This window comes from Nothobranchius furzeri, chromosome 18, assembly GCF_043380555.1.
Source record: "Nothobranchius furzeri strain GRZ-AD chromosome 18, NfurGRZ-RIMD1, whole genome shotgun sequence".
Taxonomy (NCBI): Eukaryota; Metazoa; Chordata; class Actinopteri; order Cyprinodontiformes; family Nothobranchiidae; genus Nothobranchius; species Nothobranchius furzeri.
Window position 1 is genome coordinate 22389843 of NC_091758.1, and position 26332 is coordinate 22416174.

The following is a 26332-nucleotide window of genomic DNA, read 5'->3' on the forward strand; positions in this document are numbered from 1 at the left end:
ATGTATTACATCGAGTCACATTTTTACGTGAAAGGGGTACAGCTTCTTAAAGGGACATGAACGTTGCCATCTACACACATATTTTCATTTTTTATCATCACATTTAATGACATGGGAAAAAAGATCTCGATAATGGTCAGAAATTTTGATACATTTTCGATTTGTTGCCCAGCCCTAATACATATACATGCTCATACATATCATTAAAACTGTAATAAATAAGGATACGTTACGCCATCAATTGCACATGATCCCTTAATTTCCAGCAGTTTGAAGCATAACACTGCGGTCGGATAAAAACTATGTTTAAGTCTGTTTGTCCTTGCGCTTCTTGCTTTGTACCTTCTGCCTGAAGGCAATAGTTCAAACAGAGGGTGACCAGGGTGTGAGGAGATTTTTATAATGCTTTCCTGAGACATCGGGAGCTGTGTAGGTTTTCCGGTGAGGGCAGTGGACAGCCAATAATTCTCTGGATGATGTTAATGACCCCATGGAGGACTTTCCTCTGAGCTGCTGTGCAGCTGGTGTACGAGATGCAAATACAGTATGTTAGTATGCGTTCAATGGAAGTTCTGCAGAAGGACACCAGCAATCTCTGTATGATGAAACTTCTCCCGAGCAAACTGAGGAAAAACAGTCTCTGTTGGGCCTTTTTCACCAGCTCAGAGGTGTTCACACTCCAGCCTAGATTCTCCTCTATGTTGACACTCTTTCCACGCAGTCTCCCCCGATGGTTAGGGGTTGGATCTCAGGCTTTTTTCTCCTGTAATCCATTATAACCTCCTTGGTTTTTGACATGTTGAGGAGAAGGTTGTCTACACACCATGATGACAGCTGCTCCACTTAATATATAGGCAGACTCATCATCCTCAGAGATGAACCCCACCACAGTTGAAGCATCTGCAAACTTCACAAAGATGTTATTTTCATGGACAGAGGTGCAGTCATATGTGTAGAGAGTGTAAAGCAGTGGACTGATATACAGGTCCTTCTCACAAAATTAGCATATTGTGATGAAGTTCATTATTGTCTGTAATGTACTGATAAACATTAGACTTTCATATATATTAGATTCATTACATACAACTGAAGTAGTTCAAGCCTTTTATTGTTTTTAATATTGATGATTTTGGCACACAGCTCATGAAAACCCAAAATTCCCATCTCAAAAAATTAGCATATTTCATCCAACCAATAAAAGAAAAGTGTTTTTAATACAAAAAAGCCAACCATCAAATAATTATGTTCAGTTATGCACTCAATACTTGGTCGGAAGTCCTTTTGCAGAAATGACTGCTTCAATGTGGCGTGGCATGGAGACAATCAGCCTGTGGCACTGCTGAGGTGTTATGGAGGCCCAGGATGCTTCGATAGCCGCCTTAAGCTCATCCAGAGTGTTGGGTCTTGCGTCTCTCAACTTTCTCTTCACAATATCCCACAGATTCTCTATGGGGTTTAGCTCAGGAGAGTTGGCAGGCCAATTGATCACAGTAATACCATGGTCAGTAAACCATTTACCAGTGGTTTTGGCACTGCGAGCAGGTGCCAGGTCATGCTGAAAAATGAAATCTTCATCTCCATAAAGCTTTTCAGCAGACTGAAGCATGAAGTGCTCCAAAATCTCCTGATAGCTAGCTGCATTGACCCTACCCTTGATAAAACACAGTGGACCAACACCAGCAGCTGACATGGCACCCCAGACCATCACTGACTGTGGGTACTTGACACTGGACTTCAGGCATTTTGGCATTTCCCTCTACCCAGTCTTCCTCCAGACTCTGGCACCGTGATTTCCGAATGACATGCAAAATTTGCTTTCATCTGAAAAAAGTACTTTGGACCACTGAGCAACAGTCCAGTGCTGCTTCTCTGTAGACCATGTCAGGTGCTTCTGCCGCTATTTCTGGTTCAAAATTGGCTTGACCTGGGGAATGCGGCACCTTTAGCCCATTTCCTGCACACACCGGTACACGGTGGCTCTGGATGCTTCAATTCAATTCAGTTCAATTCAATTCAATTCAAAAATACTTTATTAATCCCAGAGGAAAATTGATTGCTGTAGTAGCTCATAATAATAATAATAAAGTCATCAAAGAGTTATTGTATATTACAAAGGCTGTTGGCAGGAAGGATCTCCGGTAGCGGTCAGTGTTGCAGCAAAACTGAGGCCCTGTCCACACGTAGCCGGGGATCTGCCAAAACGTAGATATTTTTCTACGTTTTGGCCTGTCATCCACATGAAAACGGAGTTTTTTCACACGAAAACGGATCTTTTTAAAAACTCCGGCCAAAGTGAAGATCTGCGCTTTCTCCGTTTTGGGTGTCTGTGTGTGGACAGACAAAACCGGAGTTTTAAGGTCCGCAACGTCACTTTCCGCGACAACAAAATGCTGACATCACGTGTGCGACCTGTGTTTACACTAGCCGAAAGCATGGATGCCCTCAGGGCTGTGCTCGCTTTATCAATTGTCCAAGCGCTTTTTGCTGGTTTGTTTTTGCAAGCGGAATTACTGCTCCTTGCGGAAGACCACAGACGAAGGACAAGGTTAAGAACGGGGGAAGTACTGCCGCCTACAGGTCTGGCATGTCCTTAACAACGTATTTATCCGGGTACGTGTGGACAGAGTTTCTTTTTAAAACGAGGTGGTGTGGATGCAAGTTTTTGGAAGGGCGGATATTCGTTTTTAAGAAAACCCGGCTACGTGTGGACTAGGCCTGAAGAAGCCTCTGACTGAAGACACTCTTCCGTTGTCATACAGTCTTGTGGGGAATGCTCAGGGTTGTCCATAATTTTCTTGATTTTCTGGAGAATCCTTCTTTGCATTATCTCCTCCAGTGGTTCCAAAACTGCTGAAACTCTGGCTGAGTCCTTGAAAGGGCTTTGAGTTCCTCCATCTTGTTGGCCAGTGATCTCACATTGCCCATTATGATCGATGGAAGAGATGGTTTGAATTTCCTCTTTCTCTATCTCCATTTTGCTCCTGCTCTGCATCCACGCTTCTTGCGTTTTAGCTCATTTGGGATTTGTGGCTTCAGTTGAGGTATTATTTCAGTCTTTCCATTGTTAATCAGCTGCTTCCGATTGTAAACAGCTTGTTGCCATGGTTACACATCATAACAAATGCTCAAAAAGTGAAAAAAGCTAAAAAATAGCTGTAAAAATCCTCCAAACTTCACAGCACCAGAAACAGAAAAGTGTCCAAAAAATACAATTTTTCTTGAGAAACTAGAAGAAAAAAATGCCCAAGAAAAGGCAAAACTTACATATAGTCAACAGAGCTACTCCAACATGCAGCCGCCCAGAGTAGCACAGTTCCGGAAAAAAACTACTCCAGACTCAGTCCACTGCTTCCGCAGGTCCCCCATGGTCCGCAATCGGTCCTTCTCCACAATCTTCCTCAGGGTCCGGTCATCTCGTTGTGCAGTGTTTTCTGCCACACTTTTTCCTTCCCATAGACTTCCCACTGAGGTGACTTGATACAGCACTCTGGGAACAGCCTATTCGTTCAGAAATTTCTATCTGTGTCTTTGGGGCAGCAGTAGCTCAGGTGGTAGAGCGGGTTGCCTCATGATCGGAGGGTCATGGGTTCGATTCCAGCTCCCGCCAGGGGTATCCTTCTGTTGTGTCCTTGGGGCAAGACACTTCACCCAACTTGCCTGTGTTAGTGGTGGTCAGAGGGGCCGACGGCGCCAAATGGCAGCCTCGCCTCTGTCAGACCTCCCCAGGGCGGCTGTGGCTACAAGTAGCTTACCATCACTAGCAGTGTGTGAATGTGAGAGTGTGTGAAAAGCGTCTTTGGGTGTCTAGAAAAGCGCTATATAAGTTCAATGCATTATTATTATTATTATTACCCTCTTGCTTGAGGGTGTCATTGATGGCCTGGACAGCAGTCAGGTCGGCAGTCTTTCCCATGATTGCGGTTTTGAGTAATGAACCAGGCTGGGAGTTTTTTTAAGCCTCAGGAATCTTTTGCTGGTGTTTAGAGTTAATTAGTTGATTCAGATGATTAGGTTAATAGCTCGTTTAGAGAACCTTTTCATGATGTGCTAATTTTTTGAGATAGGAATTTTGGGTTTTCATGAGCTGTATGTCAAAATCATCAATATTAGAAACAACAAAAGGCTTGAACTACTTCAGTTGTGTGTAATTAATCTAATATATATGAAAGTCTAATGTTTATCAGTACATTACAGACAATAATGAACTTTATCACAATATGCTAATTTTTTGAGAAAGGCCTGTATAGGAGATTAAAGGAGATTCCAGTTACTAATAAATGTCAGCAGGTGGAGGTGTTGCATAGTTTTATAGTAAATAAATCATAGAAAACTACTTCTGTTAAATCAGAATCAATATATTCTACCATATAGAAAATGCACAACAGGTGGCCTAATTAGAATGAGAGTAAAAAGAAAAGTATTGTAGAAACGGTTAATCATTAGTTTGTCACACGCAATCAGGAACAACAACCTGCACAGCACTGCTGCTATAAAAGCAGAGAAGAGCTGCTCCAGAAGCTTGGAAATCCAATGGACCTCAACCTCACAGCACGGCCCGACTCTGCTTGGCTCAATATAGTTCAGGTGGTTTTTCATTACAACTGAGAAACTCTAATCCAGGGGTGTCCAATCCTGGTCCTGGAGGGCTGGTGTCCAGCATATTTTGGTTTTAACTCTGTTTCAACACACCTGATTTCAATCAGCAGGTGATTAACAGGCTTCTGCAGAGCCTGATGAGCTGCTGCACAGGTGATTCAGCCACTGAATCAAGTGCGTTGAAGCAGAATGTGCTGGATACCGGCCCTTCAGGACCAGGATTGGCACCCCTGCTAATCAGTAGGCTCATCATAGCAAGGCTGCCCCCAGAGTATGAAAAATAGAGTGAGTTAATCTCCACCTGACACAAAATACAACGCAGCATTGGAACACACAATAGCAATGTGGACCATTCTGCTTAGCTGGTGGCTTTTTGTCTAAATCCAGAAAAAAGAGACCTGCAAAAGGCTGCAGGTAGATATGTGGAACATTCTGGAGCAGCTGGTGACTCCACCCCCCAGCCAGTCAGTGACTGACAATATCTGATGTTGCGTTTTTGGTCCAGCAAATGACAATAAAGGGCAGTACTTCAGCCAATAGTTGATGATTTTGCCCCACCATTCACTTATTGGTAGGAGAAAATGTCCCTTAAATGTTTGAAGCTAACACTTGAAAACTAATGAGGATTATGAGAGACAGGTCTGAGGGAAACTGAATGTTTTCCACAGTTTATTATGTTGGACTGTAAATGTAAAACCTGGTGTATTGGAGAACTTTTATTGGACTTCTGGAAGTAAACTTTTATTGGACTTCTGGAAGTAACATGATCATTCCTCTGGAGGTGGCTCAATTCTGTCAATGATGTGAGGCTTTGAACAGTGAGTTGGACATTATTTTACTCTATATTACTCTAATTTCCCTTCCCTGGGACAAATAAAGCTTTTCATTTCATTTAATTTTATTTAGAATTGCTGAGTGGTTTGACAAAAGTGTTTACTGTGTCTACAGTTATGGTTGAATCCTTGATTTACATATATCATTGGAATAATAAGATTTCTGGCTTTAAAATGATGTGTAATATCTATATGTACATAGAACAAGTGTTACAAAAATGGTGCTGATTTGACGTGGAAGTTTGCAATGTCCCATCCATGAGACTAATTCATAGGCATAAAAATATTGCTCATAAAAATGATCAGTAAAGGGTGTGGCCTATTGATGATGGTCAAATAATTAATCCATTCACCCAACCTCATCCAATAATAAATGTTTTGCCCTCATTCTGCCACTTTTATTTGATCTGGCTTCTCAAAACACCACCACAAGATACAGGAAGTGAATATGATTTGGAAGACAAAATTGAAAGCATGCTTGCAAAGGGGTATGTGACAAAAGAATTTAAATAATATTCTTTTTTGCATCAACTTGGGGTGTTTTTACGATCATTTGGAGTCAAAATTAAAATAGAAGTACAAACTTTCTGTCACCTCTGTCAGTGTGCCCCAGGGCAGCTGTGGCTACATCGTAGCTCATCACCATCAGTGTGTGAATGTGTGTGAATGGATGAATGATAAACTGTAGTGTAAAGCGCTTTGGAGTCCTCACTCTGAGAGGCGCTATACAAGTGCAGGTCATTTATCATTTAACTTGACAAAGTGCTCAGGCTGGATCTACAGCAAATCCACCCCCCAAATAAACTAAAGTAAGTCTGGGTGACTTCAGGAGTTATTTAAAGTCTCCTCACTGTACTTATTGCATCACTGCTGACGGTGTGTATCCTTCTTAAAGAGGACAGTTTGTCCCAGAGGTTGTTTTCATGTCACCTGAGCAAACTTTCCTACATGCTGACTATTCAAGAATCCCCCATCCACCCCACCATCCCCACAGCTAGTTTAAGCGTTTAGCTACAGCTCAAATACGATGTGTTTGGGTTTTGGTTTTGAAACTTGGTACAGGTTCTAGGACCGAGCAGAGCCGATTTGAGAGGGCTGGGTTTCACCAACTGTCAGTCAGACAGGAAAAGAGCACGCAGCTGCCTGGTGGCATCTGTTCTGGCTCTTTTTACACGTGATTAAAGTATCACTTTATAAGTAGATTCATGATTTAATAAGTGCATTCTGATACAGTTGTGTTAATAAAAACATTTAGACATTTAGATTTTGAGCATGAGAAGGTGAGTCTTTGCTACCTTTTATGTGAAGGCGACTGTAAATGATTTCAAATACTAGCATGGAGGTGAGAGGAGGCTTGAGAGAAGACAATGTGTGTGTGTGTGTGTGTGTGTGTGTGTGTGTGTGTGTGTGTGTGTGTGTGTGTGTGTGTGTGTGTGTGTGTGCGTGCGTGCGTGCGTGCGTGCGTGTGTGTGTGTGTGTGTGTGGGGGGGGGGGGGGGGGGGGGGGGCATTGGTATGCGACCTTGGCTTTAGTATAGAGTCCAGTTGTTCCAAAGAATTCAGCAGGGTGCACATGGAGAGGAGTTACCCCGCAGAAAAGCATAAGGTGACTCACTTATTTATCTGGGAAGATTTTCACAGAAACTGTCTAGAATATTTCTGTCTCAACTGAGAGAGAGTTGACTCAAAAGGCTGTCTTCTTTTCTAAACAAAGATTAATTTATTTAGCCTTCCACTGTCCTCATGGGTGACCCCACCAGGAAAGTTGGCCATTGAGCAGGGTTGGTGGTTTATCCCTTGAGGTCCACGTGGCAGGGGTTAGGTGGTGCTTACTCCTCACCAAGGACGCTTTCTTCTCATTCGTTGCTTCATCGTGGTCCATGATGCCTTGTGGGTTTTGTAATTAATGGGGGGAGCTCAGGCCTCGGGAGGTGGGGTTGACTGAACTAGACTGTTTAATTTCCAGGTACAAAGACAGGCTGATGAAAATAACTCATATTTAAGATAAAATTACATCTCAGTAGTGCCATTGGTAATATTTGATCATATACTGTGCCCACCTTTGCTCTGAAATGTTTAAAATAGCATGATCTGTCCCCTTTAAAACAAAAAACTTTACTTATGAGCTGTGGTTTACATCTGAGAGTCTGCACAAAGACTTTCATTCCAGCTGATTGTTTGTTTATTATTCATTTGTCAAAAGTATTAATCTCAGATCAGATTGAGCTAAAACTACTTTCCATCTGTTAAACTTTAAAGCTTTTCAGACTTTGTTTTTTTCTTCCCTGAAGAAACTGATGAGTAGTGCAAAATAAACTTGTGGTTGCAGAGGAATTCTTTGAAGATGTTTTTTTTTCTACCTGTGACATTTTTACATGAATACTTTTAGATAGAGAGTAAAGAAGAAAGCATGTGTATGTACTCTCACCATTCCTTTTCACCCTGTACACCTCAGACTTCCAGTACAAATCAGAGACCTGTCATCTACAGAAATACTCAGATGACTCTGCAGTTGTCGGGTGTATCTGAGATGGACAGGAAGCTGAGTACAAAGAGCTGGTGAAGCGCTTTGTGGCATGGTGTGGAAACAATCATCTGACCTTGAATGTGAACAAAACAAAGGAGATGATTTTAGACTTCAGAAGAAACAGGGTGGAGTCAAACACTGTTTCCATCATGGGAGAAGAAGTGGAGGTGGTTGAGGAATACAAATACCTTGGAGTTCACATGGACAACAGACTGGACTGGAGAAAGAACAGCGAAGCCATTTACAAGAAGGGACACAGCAGACTGCACTTCTTGAGGACGCTTAGGTCCTTCAACGTCTGTAGTAAGATGCTGCAGATCTTCTACAAGTCTGTTGTTGAGAGTGTAATCTCTTCAGCCATCGTCTGTTGGGGTAGTAGCATCAGAAGCAGGGACCTGAAAAGGCTCAACAGTCTAATAAAAAAGGCTTGTTCTGTTCTGGCGATGACTGTGGAACCACTGGAGGAGATAATGCAGAGAAGGATTCTCCAGAGAATCAAGGAAATGATGGACAACCCTGAGCTTTCTCTTCACAAGATTGTCCGACAACGGAAGAGTGTCTTCAGTCAGAGGCTTCTTCAGTTTCGCTGCAACACTGACCGCTACTGGAGATCCTTCCTGCCAACAGTCATTGTAATATACAATAACTCTTTGATGACTTGATTATTATTATTATTCTGAGCTACTACAGCAATCAATTTCCCTCTGGGATTAATAAAGTATTTTTGAATTGAAACAGCGCTGGTGCTATGCCCATTCCTGCTCCAGAAAAATGCACGTACGACAGCTGCGTCTTAGGCAATTTAATTGTTGCTTTGGTTTTGGTAGTCTAGTGGTTCATTCTTTTTTCCATGTCCTGACCCCGGTTTGATTTCCTATGTCGGCCGCAATTTATTTAGCAAGCAGAAGCAGATTTCTTTTTTTTTTTTTATATATATTTTAGCTTTGCTGATTAAATAATTTGTGTCTCTAAATATCTTTTTCCAATCAGCACTGTAGTTGCAATGATCTGGATGGGACACAGAAATCCCAATGATCTACTCTGCTCACCTCACATGGACTCACATAGGTTTCAGCTGGCTTAAATAAACAAAGAAAGTAAAAAAAACATAGATCTGTCCTTATATTTTAGACATCCTTTCATTCATTCATTCATTCATTCATTCATTTTTTGGCTGCTTATCCTGGGTCGTGTAGTTGGGGCAGTAGCATAAGCAGGGAGGCACAGGCTTCCCTCTCCCCAGACACTTGAGCCAGCTCCTCTGGGGGAATCCTAAGGTGTTCCCTGACCAGATGAGAGACATAGTCCCTCCAGCGTGTCCAGGGTCTTCCTTTACGTCTCCTCCCAGTTGAATGTGCCCTCACCAGGGAGGCGTCTAGAAAGCATCCTAACCAGATGCCTGAGCCACCTCAATTGGCTCCTCTCAATGTGGAGGAGTAGCGGATCTACTCTGAGCCCCTCCAATATGAAGAAGCTTCTCACCCTATCTCTAAGGGAGAGCCCAACAACCCTGCAGAGAAAACTCATTTGGGCCGCTTGTATCCGTGATCTCTTTCTTTCGGTCACTACCCAAAGCTTGTGACCATAGGTGAGTGTTGGAATATAGACCGACCAGTAAATAGAGAGCTTTTCCTTCCGGTTTAGCTCTTTCTTCACCACAGATCGGTACAACCCCCACATCACTGCAGACACAGCACCAATCCACCTGTCGATCTGGGGCTCCATCTTTCCCTCACTCGTGAACAAGACCCCGAGACACTTTAACTCCTCCACTTGGGGCAGGACCTCGTCCCTGACCCGGAGAAGCATTCTACCCTTTTCCGACTCAAGACCATATAGACCAATAATGACATTTTTATTATTAATTTCAATTAATAATAACTTCAGATGAATCTACTAAGAATTAACAGCTACAGTTGCGGATCATAACTTTTGGGAATGCTCCGATTTCATCCTGTGAAAAAAAAACTTTACAATAACAAATCAAACAGCAGATGCTTTGCTTGCTAATTCAACAATGCATCTCAGATTTCCTCCACAAAGTTATTGCATCTCTCTCATCCCACCTACTCACACGCAGCTGTGGATGAAGCTTCCCGTCTCCCGTAAAATAATTTCCATCGGATCCTGCAAAACACTACACACCGAAATGCAACATGTTTGCACCCCCCTCCCACTCACCACCCAAATGCTTAGACAGACAGTTTGAGGTGTGTGTGTGTTGCCAGGCCTCTACATGGCTCATATTTCTCAGTGCAGTTTGGTCAGAGCCCAGCTTGGAGCAGCAGGCACCACTGAGGCTGAACCAGTCTACATCCAGAGCTGACATGGGGACACCCAGCCGGTTTGTTCCCCTGAGAGAAAATGCAGTTTGGGATCGCATTTGGCCATAAAACGGCGTGGTGCCATGTTTCTGTCTCCTCTCTTGCCTCGCTGCACAACACATCTGGGGAATATCTGTTTGCACACCTCTACAAGTGGATTATTGCTCTCCTGGATTCTTAGAAATTGACGTGGATAAGTGGAGATCTTAGGAGAAACATTTAGTGAACGTGAGCTGTTGCTGACGGAGGTGTTTGGAGGTTCACCTGGACATGTGGAGTAAAATATTGCTTTCCTGAGGTACTTTAGTTTTTTCTAGTCTTCAAAACTTCAAGCTGGTTGAGTAGAGATCTGGAAAACACTTCCCTGCTGTGGTTTCTTTGGTTTCTGAGCGAGCTTGGTGTCACCGTGTCTGTTGCTGCGTCGCTGGCCGTATCTTGTGGAGGGTTACAAGTGTCGGCCTCCACCATGATGATCAAGGAGACGTCGTTACGGCTGGACCCCGACCTGAGGGGGGAGCTGGCTTTTCTGGCCAGGGGGTGTGACTTTGTTCTCCCCTCTCGCTTCAAGAAGAGACTCAAGTCTTTCCAGCAGCAACAGGTCAGCCAGTTCAACAGGCAGGAGCGAGTGTGCATGTGTAAGGAGATCTCACACTATTTCTGTAAACAGTAAACGAGGAAAAGTACCGACATTTTTAAAAATGATCTGTAAAAATGTACGGATGGTCACTGCATTGAACGTTTTTCTGCCACTCTTATACAAACAGAGGTACATACCATGGATGGCAAACTATTTTGAGTCTGATATTGGCAGGATATTTATAGCATACATGGGGGTGTGCAGGAATAGAGTGATAGAATGAATGCTGTGAAGGGAAGCTCTGCTACAGCTGTCCTGCTCAATACACACAGAACAGAGGCCCAAGAGGCCAGCGGGGACGTCCACATGGGCTTTAGGCAAGAGTGTTGCTTCTTTTCACTTTTTTTCTTTTGTGCCTTTCATTGTGTGGAATCACGGCCTTTCACTGTCGCCCCTGAAACAATAGGTGTATCTATGTCGTGTATAGTTCAAGTGAGTTTGTTGGTCCCTTCCAGGCAATATTTGTTTATTGGCATGTTTTACATTTCAAACAGAAAACAGACAAAAAGATCTAAAAACTTTCATTCAGCTCTTTTTCACAGATCATTTAAAATGCTTTTATTTTGAAAGCTAAAGAGGCTTTTATTAACACTAGACACACTTAAATCTGGGTTGTTTTCTTTATTAGCACGTTAGAGGTTGTGATCATTAAACGTAAACCTTATTTTACTAAACCCATGGACCTTTCTGTAAAGGCCAAGTTCACTGAGAAACTGTTTTTTTTTTACTTGTTATTTCTGAAATATGATTGATCGGTCTGACTTTCACATGCTGGCTAAATGAAAATAGTCTTCTACCCCTATTTCCTGCGTTAGCTGGCAATACAGATTAGACGGGAAAATGCTTGCATTAGAAAAGCCAGTCAGATCTACATCACACTATAAAATTAGCATTCGTAGACTGACCCACCTTGCGATGGGGAAGGCTGTTGTTGTTTGGCGTCCAGGAGAGAGCAGAGCTCGTCTCAGCTAGTAGAAGCTAATTGTTAGCATTGGCAACTACACCAAAAACCATAATTCCTTCAGGCTTGTGTTATTTGTGGGGATAAAACATCAACATTGCAAAGCAAACAGAGTGGAGTCCAGTGTCCTTGACTATACAGCTCTGGTAGTCGTGTTGCTGGTAGCCAGTCAGAGAAGAGATGTCCAAATATCAGGAAATAAGACGCTAAATCCTGGCGTGTTCTGCTCTTAACTCCACAGACCATCTTTTACTAGAGCACAAGAGCTTTTCTCACACACATATTGACTCGCAAGGCATTCATTATATTAGAGACCACTGCAAATGTACAGAGACAACTAGTGAACTTGGTCTTTAACATCTACTGGAAGAAAAAAATGATGAGCTGTTTTGTAATTTTTTGAAGGGGATAAAAAGTTTTCACTCAATAGGAATTTCTGTCTCCTTTACATGGGACATTAAGCCTTTACCATACACATTTGTCTTGTTTAGAGCTTGAAGGAAATTGTCATTGAAATGAATATTTCCTTTTCTCACAAATTAATTTTGTTCTACTTTGGGAAGCTAAGTAATAGTTGAGTATTTATTTAAGGAGTGTGGTTTTTATCCAGGTTATTGTCTTTCAAAGCATCAACACTGACCCAATCATGGTCGGCCCTGGTCGTTGTTGTCTGTCCCCACACCTGATGTCCTCCTCATCTTCTCAGGTCCAGTCCAAACCAGAAAAGAAACCAGGAACGCCCCCACCAGCTCCAGCCACAGCAGCTCCTGCCCCCACACCACGATCACCAAGTCCTCCTCCAACTCCGGTGATAGTCACCCCCCCTCCTCCTGCCATCAACATTCCCAGGTTCTACTACCCCCGTGGGCTCCCTGCCCTGGGCTCGACTGCCAACCACGACGCGATCATTGCTGCCATTGAGAGGGCCTTCACCGAGTTCGAGGAGGAGAAGGCTGACATCTACGAAATGGGCAAGATCACAAAGGTTAGCTGTTTAAAGCTCTGAATTGAAAAACTTGTAATTATTAAAAAATTAAAGGAAAATCTATATGAAATTACAGATTTTTTCCCATTAATGACCTTTTCTCTTCTTAAAAATCATTCCACCTAGTTTATATGTAATCATATTCCAAATGATCTACATCAAACTATTAATGTTTTCTCAATAATTTGTATTTACCTGATTCTTCTCCAGGTTTGTGGCTGTCCTCTGTACTGGAAAGCTCCCATGTTTTATGGAGCAAGCGGCGAGAGGACAGGCTTTGTATCTGTCCACTCTTTTGTTGCAACATGGAGAAAGTAAGTCAAAATGTGGCCAAAATTACAAATCTTATTAGGTTCATATACCACAAAATGTCCTATTTTTTCATCATCTGCAGGTTGCTGCACAGCTGCCATGATGATTCATCAAAGTTCATTTACATGTTAGCTAAACCTGGCTGTAACTATTTAGAGCAGGAAGACTTTATTCCTCTACTGCAGGTAGGTTGTTTCCACCCTTCATTTAACAGATAAATTAAACACTCATGGACTTTCTTCTATTTCTCGTTTATGCCCGACAGGACATAGTGGACACTCATCCTGGGCTCACATTTTTGAAGGATGCACCAGAGTTTCATTCACGCTACATAACAACGGTAAATGGCACTAAGCCTAATCGCTTGTCTCTATGTAGAGTTACATTGTGTTCATGTGATCTCTAGTAGTCAGCTGGTGTCTGAAAAGTCACCTCAGCTTTAATGGTTCAGGTCATAAAGACGTGAGTAGACAAAATCTAAGGTAGTAGCCTACATTTGTTTTTGTTTACTTTTTAGGATCCCTTTAGGGAATTTTTTTGGTGGAATTTGACCCATTCTTAATAAGGAGCAGTTGGCTGCCCTTTGTATTGCATCCAGGGGCGAACTTTAGGGTTCTTGCTCTTCGAAGCTTTGGCATGACCTATGACCTTAGAATCATAGGACAGCTGCTTTCCCCGTTCAGCCACGGCTGCCCTTGGCATGATTAGTTGTTTTTTAAAAGATTTCATTATATCGTCAATAGTACCAAATGAATAAAATTATTCAGTGCTGCTTAAAATGTAAAATAAATGTATGAATAAATACAAATACTCTACTCCCTACTTGTCCTTGAGGAGAATCAGTCTACCTCACTGCAGAAAAACACAGAACTTATGATAAAAAATGATGAACTTTCAGCGGAAATGTGAAAATTTTAAATATTTTATATCAAAATCATTAATAAAATATATTTTTTGTACTTTTTGCACTACTTGTAACTTTATACTGACCAACAATTTACCATTAAAATCAAACTTTTTGTTAATAATGTCCTACTTAATAAAGACTTTAATTTGATTCCCCATAGAAACCTATTTGGTCTCATTAACAACCTCATCTTATGTAGTCAGCAAAACTGCCTCTGTGAGAATCAGCTGTGCAACATTTGAACCTACACACTTGTGAAAGTGGACCGGTGCAGCTGAGCCACGTGCCGCTGAAGGCAAGGATTTGCTTCACAAAAGTGCAGAGATGCTTGAGGTGCGTCAGCGTTTTGTGATGTCACGGAAACACTGCTGCCCTCCCTGCAGTCCATTTGCTGATGAGGCCCTGGAACCACCATATGTCCATTTTCAGACACTTACCTTGCAGTCTGGGTCAGCTGACGTGCTGCTGTGACCCTGGTACTCGGATGTTTCAGGAAACGGTCACTAATCCGCGTTTTGATGAACCTGCCATGACACTGGTTTCAGTTGGGCCCCTTGGACTAAGTCCCTGCACTAAGATTTAGATTTTTGTAAGTGTGAATACACGTGAGAAGAAGGATTTGTTTATTGAGGATGAAAACTTCCTGTACAAACTGTAAACTATATATATATTATATAATGTAAACTGTAAACAGTGAAGAAGTGTGCTGCAGATACGTCACCGAAGACGTCTCACAGGGCAGCTGCTGCTGCTAATAATGTAATTACCTGTATTTTGTTCATCTTTGTGCTCTCAATGATTACGTAAAACTGTGTTTACAGTTGCAGCAAAAGGTCTGAGCCTTATGTTGGAGTCCTACATGCATTTTTAACTAACAGCAACATTAAAGTCAAACTGTTGTGAGGAGAAACTTGGCGCACTAGCTTCCTGCAGTGACCGTTAGCACAGCTGATGCACAGACTACAGGGGCTGGTCAGGGCTATTCGCTTAGAGGTTTAAACTAAAATGATAATCTACATATTGGAACTATAAATCCGTCTGGAACCGCAACCGCTACCCTTGGATTTCTGCCAAAACCAGATAAGCTAACAAGTGGCTTCAACATCATCCACGTTCACCGTCCTTCCACGTCGGCTTTACCATCAGCGTCCATATCGATCAGCATGTTGTCTGAGACTTGGATATGTCCAGCTGTGCGTTAGCCTCAAAGGCTAACCCGTGTTTTGTCACTGGCTTGCGGTTCCGAGTTAGACACTCTGAGGGACGCAGCAGAATCCCGCCGGTACTCCGATATCTGTTCTCCTCGTAGTAATCCAGAAAAAACAAGTTCTGACTGACTAGCAGAGGTTTCAGAAGCTACATCTGACTGATGGAACATTGTCTTCTGCTATGCTAGCACAGATAAACCAAGGTTGGGGATTCTTTACACTAACTGATTGAGCAGAGCTCCCTGTGAGACATTACCAGCTGCCCAGAGCTTAGACCAGAAACAATTTTGTGTTTTTGCTGCGCTACTCAAAAACATCAGATTTTCTTAAAAATCCTGCTGTGAAAATCCAAAGAACCATATATAACATTGAATACCTTTTTACACGTGCCATTCAAAGATGTTTTGCCTCTGGCCGTATACAGTCAGAAAGCTTTAAATTTTTTCTTTTAGTTAATTTATTAGTCACACTTTTCAAAAACTAAAGTCCTTTTAAATAAAGAAGACTGAACGTCTTCTAATATGGCAATTGTACGGGCATCCAGTTGTTGCACAAGTATTTGTACATGTTCTGCCATTTGGTGGGTAATTGGGGTAAAAATAAAGATTTGCTGTTAAAATTGTGCCTTTTGCTTTGTGTTTATGCTTGATGTTTTCTCTGTATTTTACCTGTTGCAACTGATTTTTATACAAGGACTGAAATAAAAATCACATACCCCCTTCCTCCAAAAAGAACTTTGGCTCAGTAAACGCCAGAGAGATGATGACTTCGTGGCGTCCCATTCCTAATCTGACTGTATTTACTGTTCTGTGCTGACAGGTGATTCAAAGAATTTTCTATGTGGTGAACCGTTCGTGGACTGGCCGCATTAACATTACAGAGCTGCGCAGGAGTAACTTCCTCCAAACCCTGGCCCTGCTGGAAGAAGAGGACGATATCAACCAGATCACTGACTACTTCTCCTACGAGCATTTCTACGTCATCTACTGCAAGTTTTGGGAGCTGGACACCGATCATGACCTGTACATTGACTTCAAAGATCTGGCGAGATACAATGACCATGGTAAGAGCTGAAATGACTTCCCTTGAAGGAGCAGTCGGAAACGGTCTCCACTTGTTTATTATAGCTCAATCCTGGTTGTTCATTTGTTAACAGCATCCTCAAACAGAATTACTGAAAGATTGTTTTCCGGCGCTGTGACTCGGTAAGTGGAAACACATCCACAAACAGGCAGAAGAAGGTTGCTTCATCATAGAAAAAATCGTCTGAATGTGAATGTCTGCTTTCCAGGGGCAACGCTGTGCAGAAGGAAGGCAGGATGAGCTATGCTGAATTTGTTTGGTTCATCATTTCTGAGGAAGACAAGAAAAACCCAACCAGGTAGTAAGCAGATGTGGGACTTAACATCTGTTTGAGTGTTTTCACTCTGTGTTCATCTGATCAATATGCAGCAGCTCTCTTCTAATTAAATTCGTGTTTTTTATCTTTCCAGTATAGAGTACTGGTTCCGCTGCATGGATGTGGATGGGGATGGTGTCCTCTCCATGTACGAGTTAGAGTATTTCTATGAAGAGCAGTGTGAGAGGATGGAAAGGATGGGCATCGAACCTTTACCCTTCCAGGATCTGCTCTGCCAGATGCTCGATCTTGTCAAACCTGAGAGTACAGGTTAGACCTCTGATCATCCCTATCAGACAGTAGGATAAATCCCACCATGCTTCTCCATTGCTTTGGGAGTTTAACACCCTCATCTTTCCTCCAGGTAAAATAACTCTCAGTGATCTGAAGCGCTGCCGGATGGCTCACATATTCTTTGACACATTCTTTAATCTGGAGAAGTACCTGGACCACGAGCAGAGAGATCCATTTGCTGTGCAAAAGGTGCAAATCTGATTTATTTTGGTTTCATTGTGTGCAACAGACCCTAATAACAAAAGCAAAGATGGGAAAATACTTTCAAATGAATTAAAATATTATATTAGTGACAGAACATGTTTTCCTCCACTGTTTCTAATTATGTGGACTTGTCTAAACTTGTGAAACGCCTTCGATGTTGGCCCAAGTATTGTTCCAATCCTAAGTACATGGCATACGTAGTTACATTTACACTCAAAGTTATCGGATGTCTTCTTGCCCCGCTCGTTGTATCAAGGACGCATCAACTCATCCTTCAGTGGACTGTGACCCTCAGACATAAATAATGATCAACATTTATTGATTATAAAGTAGATTGGTCAAAAATAGACTAACATAAAAACAATTAATATTTTATTATGGTAAAATTATGGTAAACAATTCAGAAGGCATCACATTTTTTTAATTATCTAGAAGATATGGAGGTAAGATAAGTGCTGCGATTCACTGTTACACAGGTCCAACTTATGTTGTCATCTTCTATTGACATCATTTGAAATATTATTTAAGATCATAATTCATATTGTCAATTAAAGTTATTGAGGTTACCTTTTAAATACCTGTCAGATAAAAACTGTTAGTTTTCAGCAGTGGTGGAAGAAGTACTTGATTTTTTCACTTAAGTGAAAGTACAGAAAAAGGAGTAAAAATTACTTGAGTAAAAGTTGAATTATCCAAGAAATTTTTGACTTCATTCTGAAGCACTAAAATATGCTTTTTCAAATGTACTTTAAAGTAAAAGTATTTAACAAACATTTAAAGGCAAAGTTCTTTGAGAAACCATTTTTTACTTGTTATTTTAGAAATACGATTGGTTCCTCTGAGTTTCACATGCAGGCTACACATGAAAATAGTCTTCTACATCTATTTCCTGCAATAGCCGCCAATTAAAAAGATTGTTGAGGAAACTCTTGGATTCGAAAAGGCAGTCAAAGACACGTCACATTGTAAAATTTGCAATTCATGGACTCACCCATCATGGCTCACGACAGGGAAGGTTGTTGTTGATTTAGCATCCAGGAGAGAGCAGAGCACTTCTCAGTCAGTAGAAGCTAACTGTTGGCATTGACAACTCCACAACAGGATGGTGTTATTTGTGGAAAGAAAATATCAAAATTATACAGTGAGTTGTGTTGCTCTTAGCCAACAGTTCTATTAGAGAACCAGGTCGAGCTGCTAACACACACACACACACACACACACACACACACACACACACACACACGCACACGCACACGCGCGCACACACACACACACACACCACTTTAACTGAGGAAAGGTAGCTGAAATAGTAGCAGATTCCCAGCCTGAGTTATTTGTCCCAGTCCATCCCTGATGCTCACCCACCAAACTTTATAACCATTCAGCTAGCGGTTAGCATTTTGGCTGTAATCACCATCCTGGCATATTCATCAGTTCATTTTCAATTTGGAGTTTGTAGAAGTAATCCATCTGAAACCCCACTCCAGTACTGGCGGTTTTTTAATAAACATCCGGGTCACATTCTGGCTAGATTTTTGAGAGCTCCCAAAGATAAAGTTCAACCATTTCTGCAGATTAAACTCTTCTTCAGGAAGACTGAACAGGGAGCTTGTACCCCCTGCAGGCAAAACTTTGTTTTTGGGTTCTTTATTTAAAGTGCAGACTAGATAAGAGAGAAATCACTTCTTCACAACTAGCTACACAAAGACCGTGTGTTAGTGTTTACAGTCCAAGGGAACTGGGGAACTTACGCACACACGGACAGTTATGTAAACTAAGTGATTGTATTTTTTTACTTTTTGAGCAACCAATAGATATATTTCTAACTGAGAGGTTGGCAGCACAATGTTTATGTATTGTTTAAAGCTGTCTAGCTCTGAAATGTCAATATGTGTTTCAGGACATTGGTAGTGAATGTCCGGAGCCATCAGACTGGGATAAATACGCCTCAGAGGAGTACGAGATTCTGGTAGCAGAGGAGACTGCAAACGAGCAGCTACATGAGGGGTATACACAGACACAGTTAGTCATTTTTATTAGGAAAATAGCAAAAATTCTAAGCATTTGCATGTGTATTGTGTTCTCAGGACATTTGATGATGACTACGAAGCAGAGGAGCTTCAAGTCCCTGGAGAGATTGGGAATAAAATGGAAAAACTGGTCATAACAGACCTGTCAGCATAAAACTCCTGTACACGGAACTGCTGGACTCCTCTTTCTTGTTGACAGACAAAAATTACATTTTGGGATTTCTGTGTCCTCGAACTCAGTGACTCTGGAGTCCAGTCAGACTGGAGTTTGTGTGCATGTGTGTGTGTGTGTGTGTGTGTGTGTGTGTATGTGTCTGTAAACTAGTTGTGTGTTGCAGTAACTATCTGCATTCATGCAAGAAAGCATCACAGTCTTTGATTCAATATCAGTGGCTGGTGAGGGATGATAAGCTCCTAATGGAAGAAAAACTACTTAACTGTAAAATAATATGTTATTATTAATTCTCTACTGACAATCGTGCCAAAAGACAATCCTTTACTTTTCTTTTAACTGTTGCCATGCCAAATGTAGACTGCCATTTCCACACACAGACTTGAGAGCTTTACGAAGAAATCCAAGCCACTGCCATCGAGGATCAGCTGCTCAGATATATGACACGCTGCCCTCAGAAACATGCTGCGTGTACAGCTCATCACTGTGTTTCTTGTCAAAAGGAAGTCGTTAACACTCAGATCTCCTCAGGGAGAGCTCGTGTAACAGTTTGCATCAGCACCTCCTCTCTGTGGCCGTTGTGTGGTACTGCATGCTGTCTCTGGAGCTGCACGGTGCAGAATGGCTGCACCCTCCAAAGCCACCATGTCAAACGCTACAACTTTGTGCTACAGTGTCATTAATCAGAGTAAGAGGACAATCAAAGGAAAACATGCTGCCATTTGCATCCAACTCTCTGGTAGGGTTGTCCAAACATTTCCACTTGTAGCAGCTGTAATGATGCAAAGGAATGTGCCTCGGTGAAGTGTGTGTGCCCTCTTTCAGCAGCCTTTCTTTGTTTTGCTGCATTTTTCAATTCAACAATACTTTATTAGTCTCAGTGGGAAATTTTTATATACTTGCTGAATTTGACAAACATGATATCAACAAAATCAAATTGAGTTGACAAATGCTACTGTGGAAGGTTGAAGGGTCATCTTTCATCATAATTTTGTTTAATATGTACAGTGAGTGATAATCTTTTTTCATGGTTTATGACTTTTTAAATAATCTGGGTATGGATCATAATTTATTTATAAATCTTTAAACCCTCACCTCATTTGATGGCTCTGTTAAAAATTTGAAAAATATAAATCCTGCCTATTCTCAGCTAAAACCTTTCTTATTATTTTCCTGTAGATTCATTAATAGTTGAATATTTTAACAGATTATTTTTGCAAAGAATGCAAAAGTTTTTTTGGTTTGCAGCTTTCATTGTGTTTGAAATAATTAAAACAAAAATCATCTGAACTTTTTCTGGAAATTCTCTGCTTGTAAATAAATAAGAAGAAAATGTTAAACAGACAAAAAAATGCATTTTTTATAAGGTGCAATTCAAATAGCAAACCAGGCCTAAACAGGTTACTGTGCAAAGTTCAGATTCAGTTTCTAAATAAGTTTTTAAAAGTCAAGTATTTTCAAATGTTTCATCTTCAAACAGAGGTTTACATGATCTGCCCTCACAGGTACAGTAGCTCGTGTTTTGAAGGCTTTCATTGTGCAGCTCTCACTGGGCTTTCCGCATGTTGTAGGGTTAGAGTTGCACGTTTGTAGTGCACATGCTTGGAATTGTTCAATTAGGAAAGGTCAGATTAACTACATACCTCCTTTACTGGCACCTACTATAAGAGCACAATATAATGTATAAAAGAGAGAAATGGATCAGCAGATTTAGCTTTTATTAGAAACCCATCTCACTCTGTACTTTCCCAAATGTAATAATAAGCCATTTTCTCCATAATAAGTTGGATTTGTTTATGTAGCATCATGATTTTTATTGCTGTGCCACTGTGTGGCTTGGGATGGTGATAAATTATGGTCGATGTGTTGTGCGTTAGATTTATGTTGGAATTGATCAAAAATAAGAGGACAAAATCCTTCTGAACTCAACGGTCATAATTAAATGAGTTGAGTCTCTTGCAGAAACTGGAGGCTGATGTTTGACTGTCGTTACACACACGCACACACACATGCACACCCATGCACACCCCAGGAGCCCAAATCAACCAGAGCATATCAACCACTGAAGGCAGTGGGTCACCTCTGCATGTTAACTTTTCACCTCTATGCAAAGTGTCCCAAAGTTCACATAAACTAAGAGAAAGCACCAGGAATTTTATTTTGATGTCCTTCCTCTGGTGTAAAGATAAGGAGTGTTGTGCTGGTTGTTTAACTAGCATGGTTGTCATTCTTTCTTTTACATTTTGTCCTCGTATTATTTGCTGCCTTTGTCTGAATAAAATAAAGCTGCTTTAAAACATTAAAGCATTTGTATTTATTAATGCTAATGCAGACACACGTGAATCAGTCACACATTTCAAATACATATTTAGTCTTCACACATCCACAAAGCATATTTTGCAATACATAGTTTGTTTTATTAATCATGTATTATATAATTTAAGACCAATACATTATCTTTTTTAACCGTATCATGCTGAAGTTAACTGCATGTTACTCTGAGTGATTGGAAAATCAGCAGCTCTGCACTGAACCACTGGATTGCATCACTGTTAAATGATACATGACCTGCACTTGTATAGCGCCTCTCAGAATAAGGACTCCAAAGCGCTTTACACTACAGTGTATCATTCATCCATTCACACACACTGATTGTGATGAGCTACGATGTAGCCACAGCTGCCCTCGGACCATGGACGTAATTTTCACTTTCGAAGTGGGGGCGCACACGGAGTGGGGTGGGTTGGGTGTGTGTGTGTGTGTGTGTGTGGGAGGGGGGGGTGGGGGGGTCTTTATAGTATGCTCAGGGGTGGACATTAACTTCAAAACCAACCGGCCAGCCGAGGCGGTAACTCTGAATATTTACCGGCCCCGCCAAGAATCTACCGGCCCCGCTGGTCAGCTGCCAAAACGAGTCAAAATAACAACTGAACCGTTTTGAATGTAATAAACCTTTATTTTGTACACATTCACAAACATAATAACGTATTCAAGTTTGAATTTGTTTGTTCCCTCAACAAAACTCGATTTTGTCGTCGCATACTTCCAGCATACAACGCAGTACATCACCAACTCCACTTTGCTGTACTCGAGCCATTGCGCCTCCCGTCTTCTTTAAACCGCCAAGAATCATTCCACCTACGCACACGCTTCTCTGCTTCATACCGTTTCGAACTGTCTCGCTTCTCCTCACCAGTTTTAAAGCGTTTTGCCGGAGATTTCATCAAGAAATCCCATCCCTGTGGTGGCGCCATCTTCCTGCGTGCTTGTGTGTTTCTAGCGTGGTTCCACTCCGTCTTTAATAGTGAACTTATAGATCACGTGACTATAACAAGAATCGTGCAGTACGTGCACGAATCGTACAAGTGCAGTACGTGGTTAGAGGCGTGCAGGTTCACGCGCGCGAAACGAAAACGGCGGCTTCCTAGAAGGCACAGCCATGATGTAGGTGAAAGCCGGTGTGTAAATGACAAACGAGGCTTGGGTGCCACCCGGGCGGTAAGTCATCAAGTATTTACCGCCCGACGAGAAAATTTAGCTCCATTGGCGCTCGAGCGCTTTAAAGGTCCATCCCTGATGCTCTAATGGGAAACAGGCTTCAACACAAACGGTTGTTTTCCGCTTGGTCCTAGAGCTCAACCAGTGTCAATTTAATATAGCGTAATATTGTTTTTGGATGGTAAAAAGTGCAGGGGTCAAAACTTGACTTTGGAAAAAGTGGGGGGGACATGTCCCCCCTGTCCACCCCCAAAATTACGTCCATGCCTGGGACGCACTGACAGAGGCGAGGCTGCCAAGCACAGGTGCCGCCGGTCCCTCCGACCACCACCAGCAGGCAAGGGGGGTTAAGTGTCTTGCCCAAGGACACAACAGCAGAATTCTCTGTCCTGAGCCGGGTTCGAACCTGCAACCTTCCGATTACTGGACAACCTGCTCAGCCTGTTGAGCTACTACGACCCCGTTGTCATGATAACAGAATGATCCAAAACAGGAAGACTCAGGATAGTGCATCTCACAGTTGATTATCCTTTTCAAAATAATAGCAAATCTTCAAATTTCTATGTTGATAATCCCAAGTTTATTATATTTTCTACATGTTACTTCATTGTCTGTTGCATGTTTTGGTTTGTTTTTGTAACCTAGCACTGGGATCATAGCTGCAAAAGTATTAGCACTGGACTGGAAGCACCAGGTGCAGCTGACATCATCATTATCAAAACCTTCCGATCATGTTTTTGGTTTAGTTTTGTTTCTCCAAACCAGTTCATTGTTATTATAATTGTAGCTATGAAACATTTATTTTTCAAAAGACTTATTTTTATTACTTTTGCAGGTGCTCGTGTGAAACACATCCACCATCACTGCTGTGTGATAACACGCAGCATAACATGGTTAATCAGAAGCTTTTGCAGTTGCTAATCCATTTATTATACAGTTTTAGTCAATTTATGTTCCTTAATTCAGAAAAATAAATAAATTATAATCCAAATTGGTCATATTTAAATCAGGTTTGAGTAGACTGATACTTATTTTTCTTTCTGCTGTAGATGGCTGCTATTTGTTTTCTAATAACTTTAACTGTAGAAGCAAAATCAAATGATTCAATTAAAAAGTGTATTGTTTGTTTCTATAATTGTATCATGAACTTATACAGAAAAAAAGGGAATCTGCTTCACGGATAACACTAAACACGATTTCATTATTTTAAGTTTTTTAAACACAGCATGGTAGAAGATTTGTTTTCATGTTTTTTTGCAGACAAGCTTCGGCTAAAACAGTAGCCTTCTTCAGAGCACTGCAAGTGGTGGTGGCGTTACTTCCTTATCCGTTTATCTGTGGGCAGCAGAGGACGACGTTGCCCTCTGGATCCATGAGTGGTCCGATGTGTGAACTCCATTGTCTCTGATGACAGATTGGCAAACTTGTCAGCAAGCAAAAAATATATATATAAATAAATAAAAACAATGGAAGGATTACGCAGAACAAACGTACTAAAGACTAAACACCTTTTTTTTTTTTTTTGCTTGGTTTAGCTTTCAAAAGTCACTTTTATTTGCCATTGTGTGAAATGAGGTTGCATTTTCTTCTCTTTCTCCTTTTGTATGTGTTATTTTTAAGCAAGGTCGGTCAAACTGGCAAGAAGATAAAGAATTCCTTTCTTTTTTCAGAGTTTCAAAATGTCAAGTAAACAGAACTTTCACAGTAAAATCCGAGTCTGTTAGTTACATGACAGGAGGAGGTCTTAAATGCAGAAATGACCTGAAGTGGTAGGTAAAAAGCAATGCAAATTTCATTAACTTAATGCAGATGATGAAACAATAAAAAAAAATCTACTTAATTTGCTTTAAAACAGTTTAGTTTACTTCAAACCTCCATCTGTGCAAATGTAGCTAAATCCAGAGAGGAATAGGTAGGGCGGATGGTACACTGTCAGTTGTCAGTTGACTACTAAATGAAAGTCAATGTTCCTCAGCTTTAGGAAAACTTGAAATCGCACCTATAAGAAGGCATATGTTTTAGAGTGATTGTAAGCAGGAGTTTCTTCCGGGGGTTTACAGTTCTGAATGCAACAATTGTTCTAAAAGTGGTGTAATAGCTGGCACACTGCCTCGTTGTGATTTCTGCATGAGCAGTTTGCCTCCCATCGAAGGTCAGAGTTGGCTGGTCATTGTTTGAAATAGCTCTCTTCTTGTTTTCCAGAAATGTCAGGGACAAAACAATTAGCTGAGCAGATCAACAATTCCTTGAGTCACAGACATTCCTCTGATATGACTGCCACCCTGCGCAGTGCACTGATGAAATGTTGCCACTGTGATGTCACCGACCATGAGGTCATAAATGGAAGGTAATCTGTAAATGGGAACAAATGATAACTTTGGCAGAGAAATAACAGATTGTAGCTAAACGCTGAGCCTTTCATAAACTTTGTGGGAAATGTATACTGGTGGTGAGAGAACAACTGGGATCAGTTCATCTCATCAAGGACAGAAGAGAAGCAGAAGGACAGGCTTGACCAGCGAAGAGTCTGAGAGGGCAGAACCGCCTGTTCCATACATACCACAGATACAAGAAACATGAGGTTTGGATTCAGATGTCTGGAAAAGTTCTGAAGCAACTGGGAATGATTTGTCTAAGTGATTCAGTCACAGAAAGTTGTTTTTAATGGAGATGCTTGTTCCAGATGTCCAACAAACTGAATGGTCTGCTAAAAAGTACAAAAATACCACATCCACGCATTTAAAGCGACTGCTGGAGCTAGAAAATTCAACTTAAAGAGTTCTGCTCATAGAGAATTCAATTTTAAACTTTTATCACTCCCCAAAATGAAAAACAAATAAATGAGCTTATAATCAGTTTGATTTTATCATGCAATACATACCAATATAAAATTATTAAAGGTTTTTATTGGATTAGGAGGTATGAAGTGACATAAAAGTAAGTTAGAGTGGTGTAGAACACGTCTGAGAGCTGTGATACAGCAGGGAGGTGTGCTGCAGGAGTGATAGAGGAGATCAAGGTGGAGATGGGACTGTGTCATAGATTGGCTCAAAGCCCCTTCTTGTTTGCTTTGGTGATGGACAGGCTGAAAGGGGTTGTTGGGGAAGAACTAGAGGTTGCGAAACCCAAGATGTTGAGGTTCTCTAGGAGAGAAGTGAATGGATAGGAAGAGAAATGAGTCCATCAGATGTTTTGTTAGATGTTTTGGAGATAAAGTATGAGGCATGACTTAGATGGTTTGGACATGTCCAGAGGATTATAGGTAGAAAGATGCTGATGTTGGATCTACCAGGCAGGAGGATGACCAAAAATAGATTTTTGGATGCGTTGAGTTGGTAGTATGAGGGTAAAGGATCCAGAAGACAGGACTAGATGGAGACAGGTGTTTGGCTGTGGAGACCCCTGACCTTGAAAGATAAAAAATAGATAACTATAATAGATAGGTG

General features: G+C 41.3%; 1 protein-coding gene across 2 annotated transcripts in view; it reads left to right on the forward strand.

Annotated features, from left to right (window-relative positions):
- Positions 1–19597, forward strand: part of ppp2r3a (protein phosphatase 2, regulatory subunit B'', alpha) — a 93668-nt gene extending 74071 nt beyond the window's left edge. The window contains exons 1-12 of one of the 2 annotated variants that reach the window (XM_015969633.3): positions 10513–10877; positions 12584–12862; positions 13073–13176; positions 13257–13359; positions 13440–13514; positions 16109–16352; positions 16446–16494; positions 16581–16670; positions 16783–16958; positions 17053–17171; positions 19087–19193; positions 19274–19597. In XM_015969633.3, the coding sequence (XP_015825119.1) occupies positions 10746–10877; positions 12584–12862; positions 13073–13176; positions 13257–13359; positions 13440–13514; positions 16109–16352; positions 16446–16494; positions 16581–16670; positions 16783–16958; positions 17053–17171; positions 19087–19193; positions 19274–19370 (1575 nt within the window). In that variant the 5' untranslated portion in view covers positions 10513–10745 and the 3' untranslated portion in view covers positions 19371–19597. Of the gene's footprint in view, positions 1–10512; positions 10878–12583; positions 12863–13072; positions 13177–13256; positions 13360–13439; positions 13515–16108; positions 16353–16445; positions 16495–16580; positions 16671–16782; positions 16959–17052; positions 17172–19086; positions 19194–19273 lie in introns of those variants that run through there. The other variant, XM_015969632.3, reaches the window with a different exon arrangement.
- The last annotated feature ends 6735 nt before the right edge of the window (positions 19598–26332 follow it).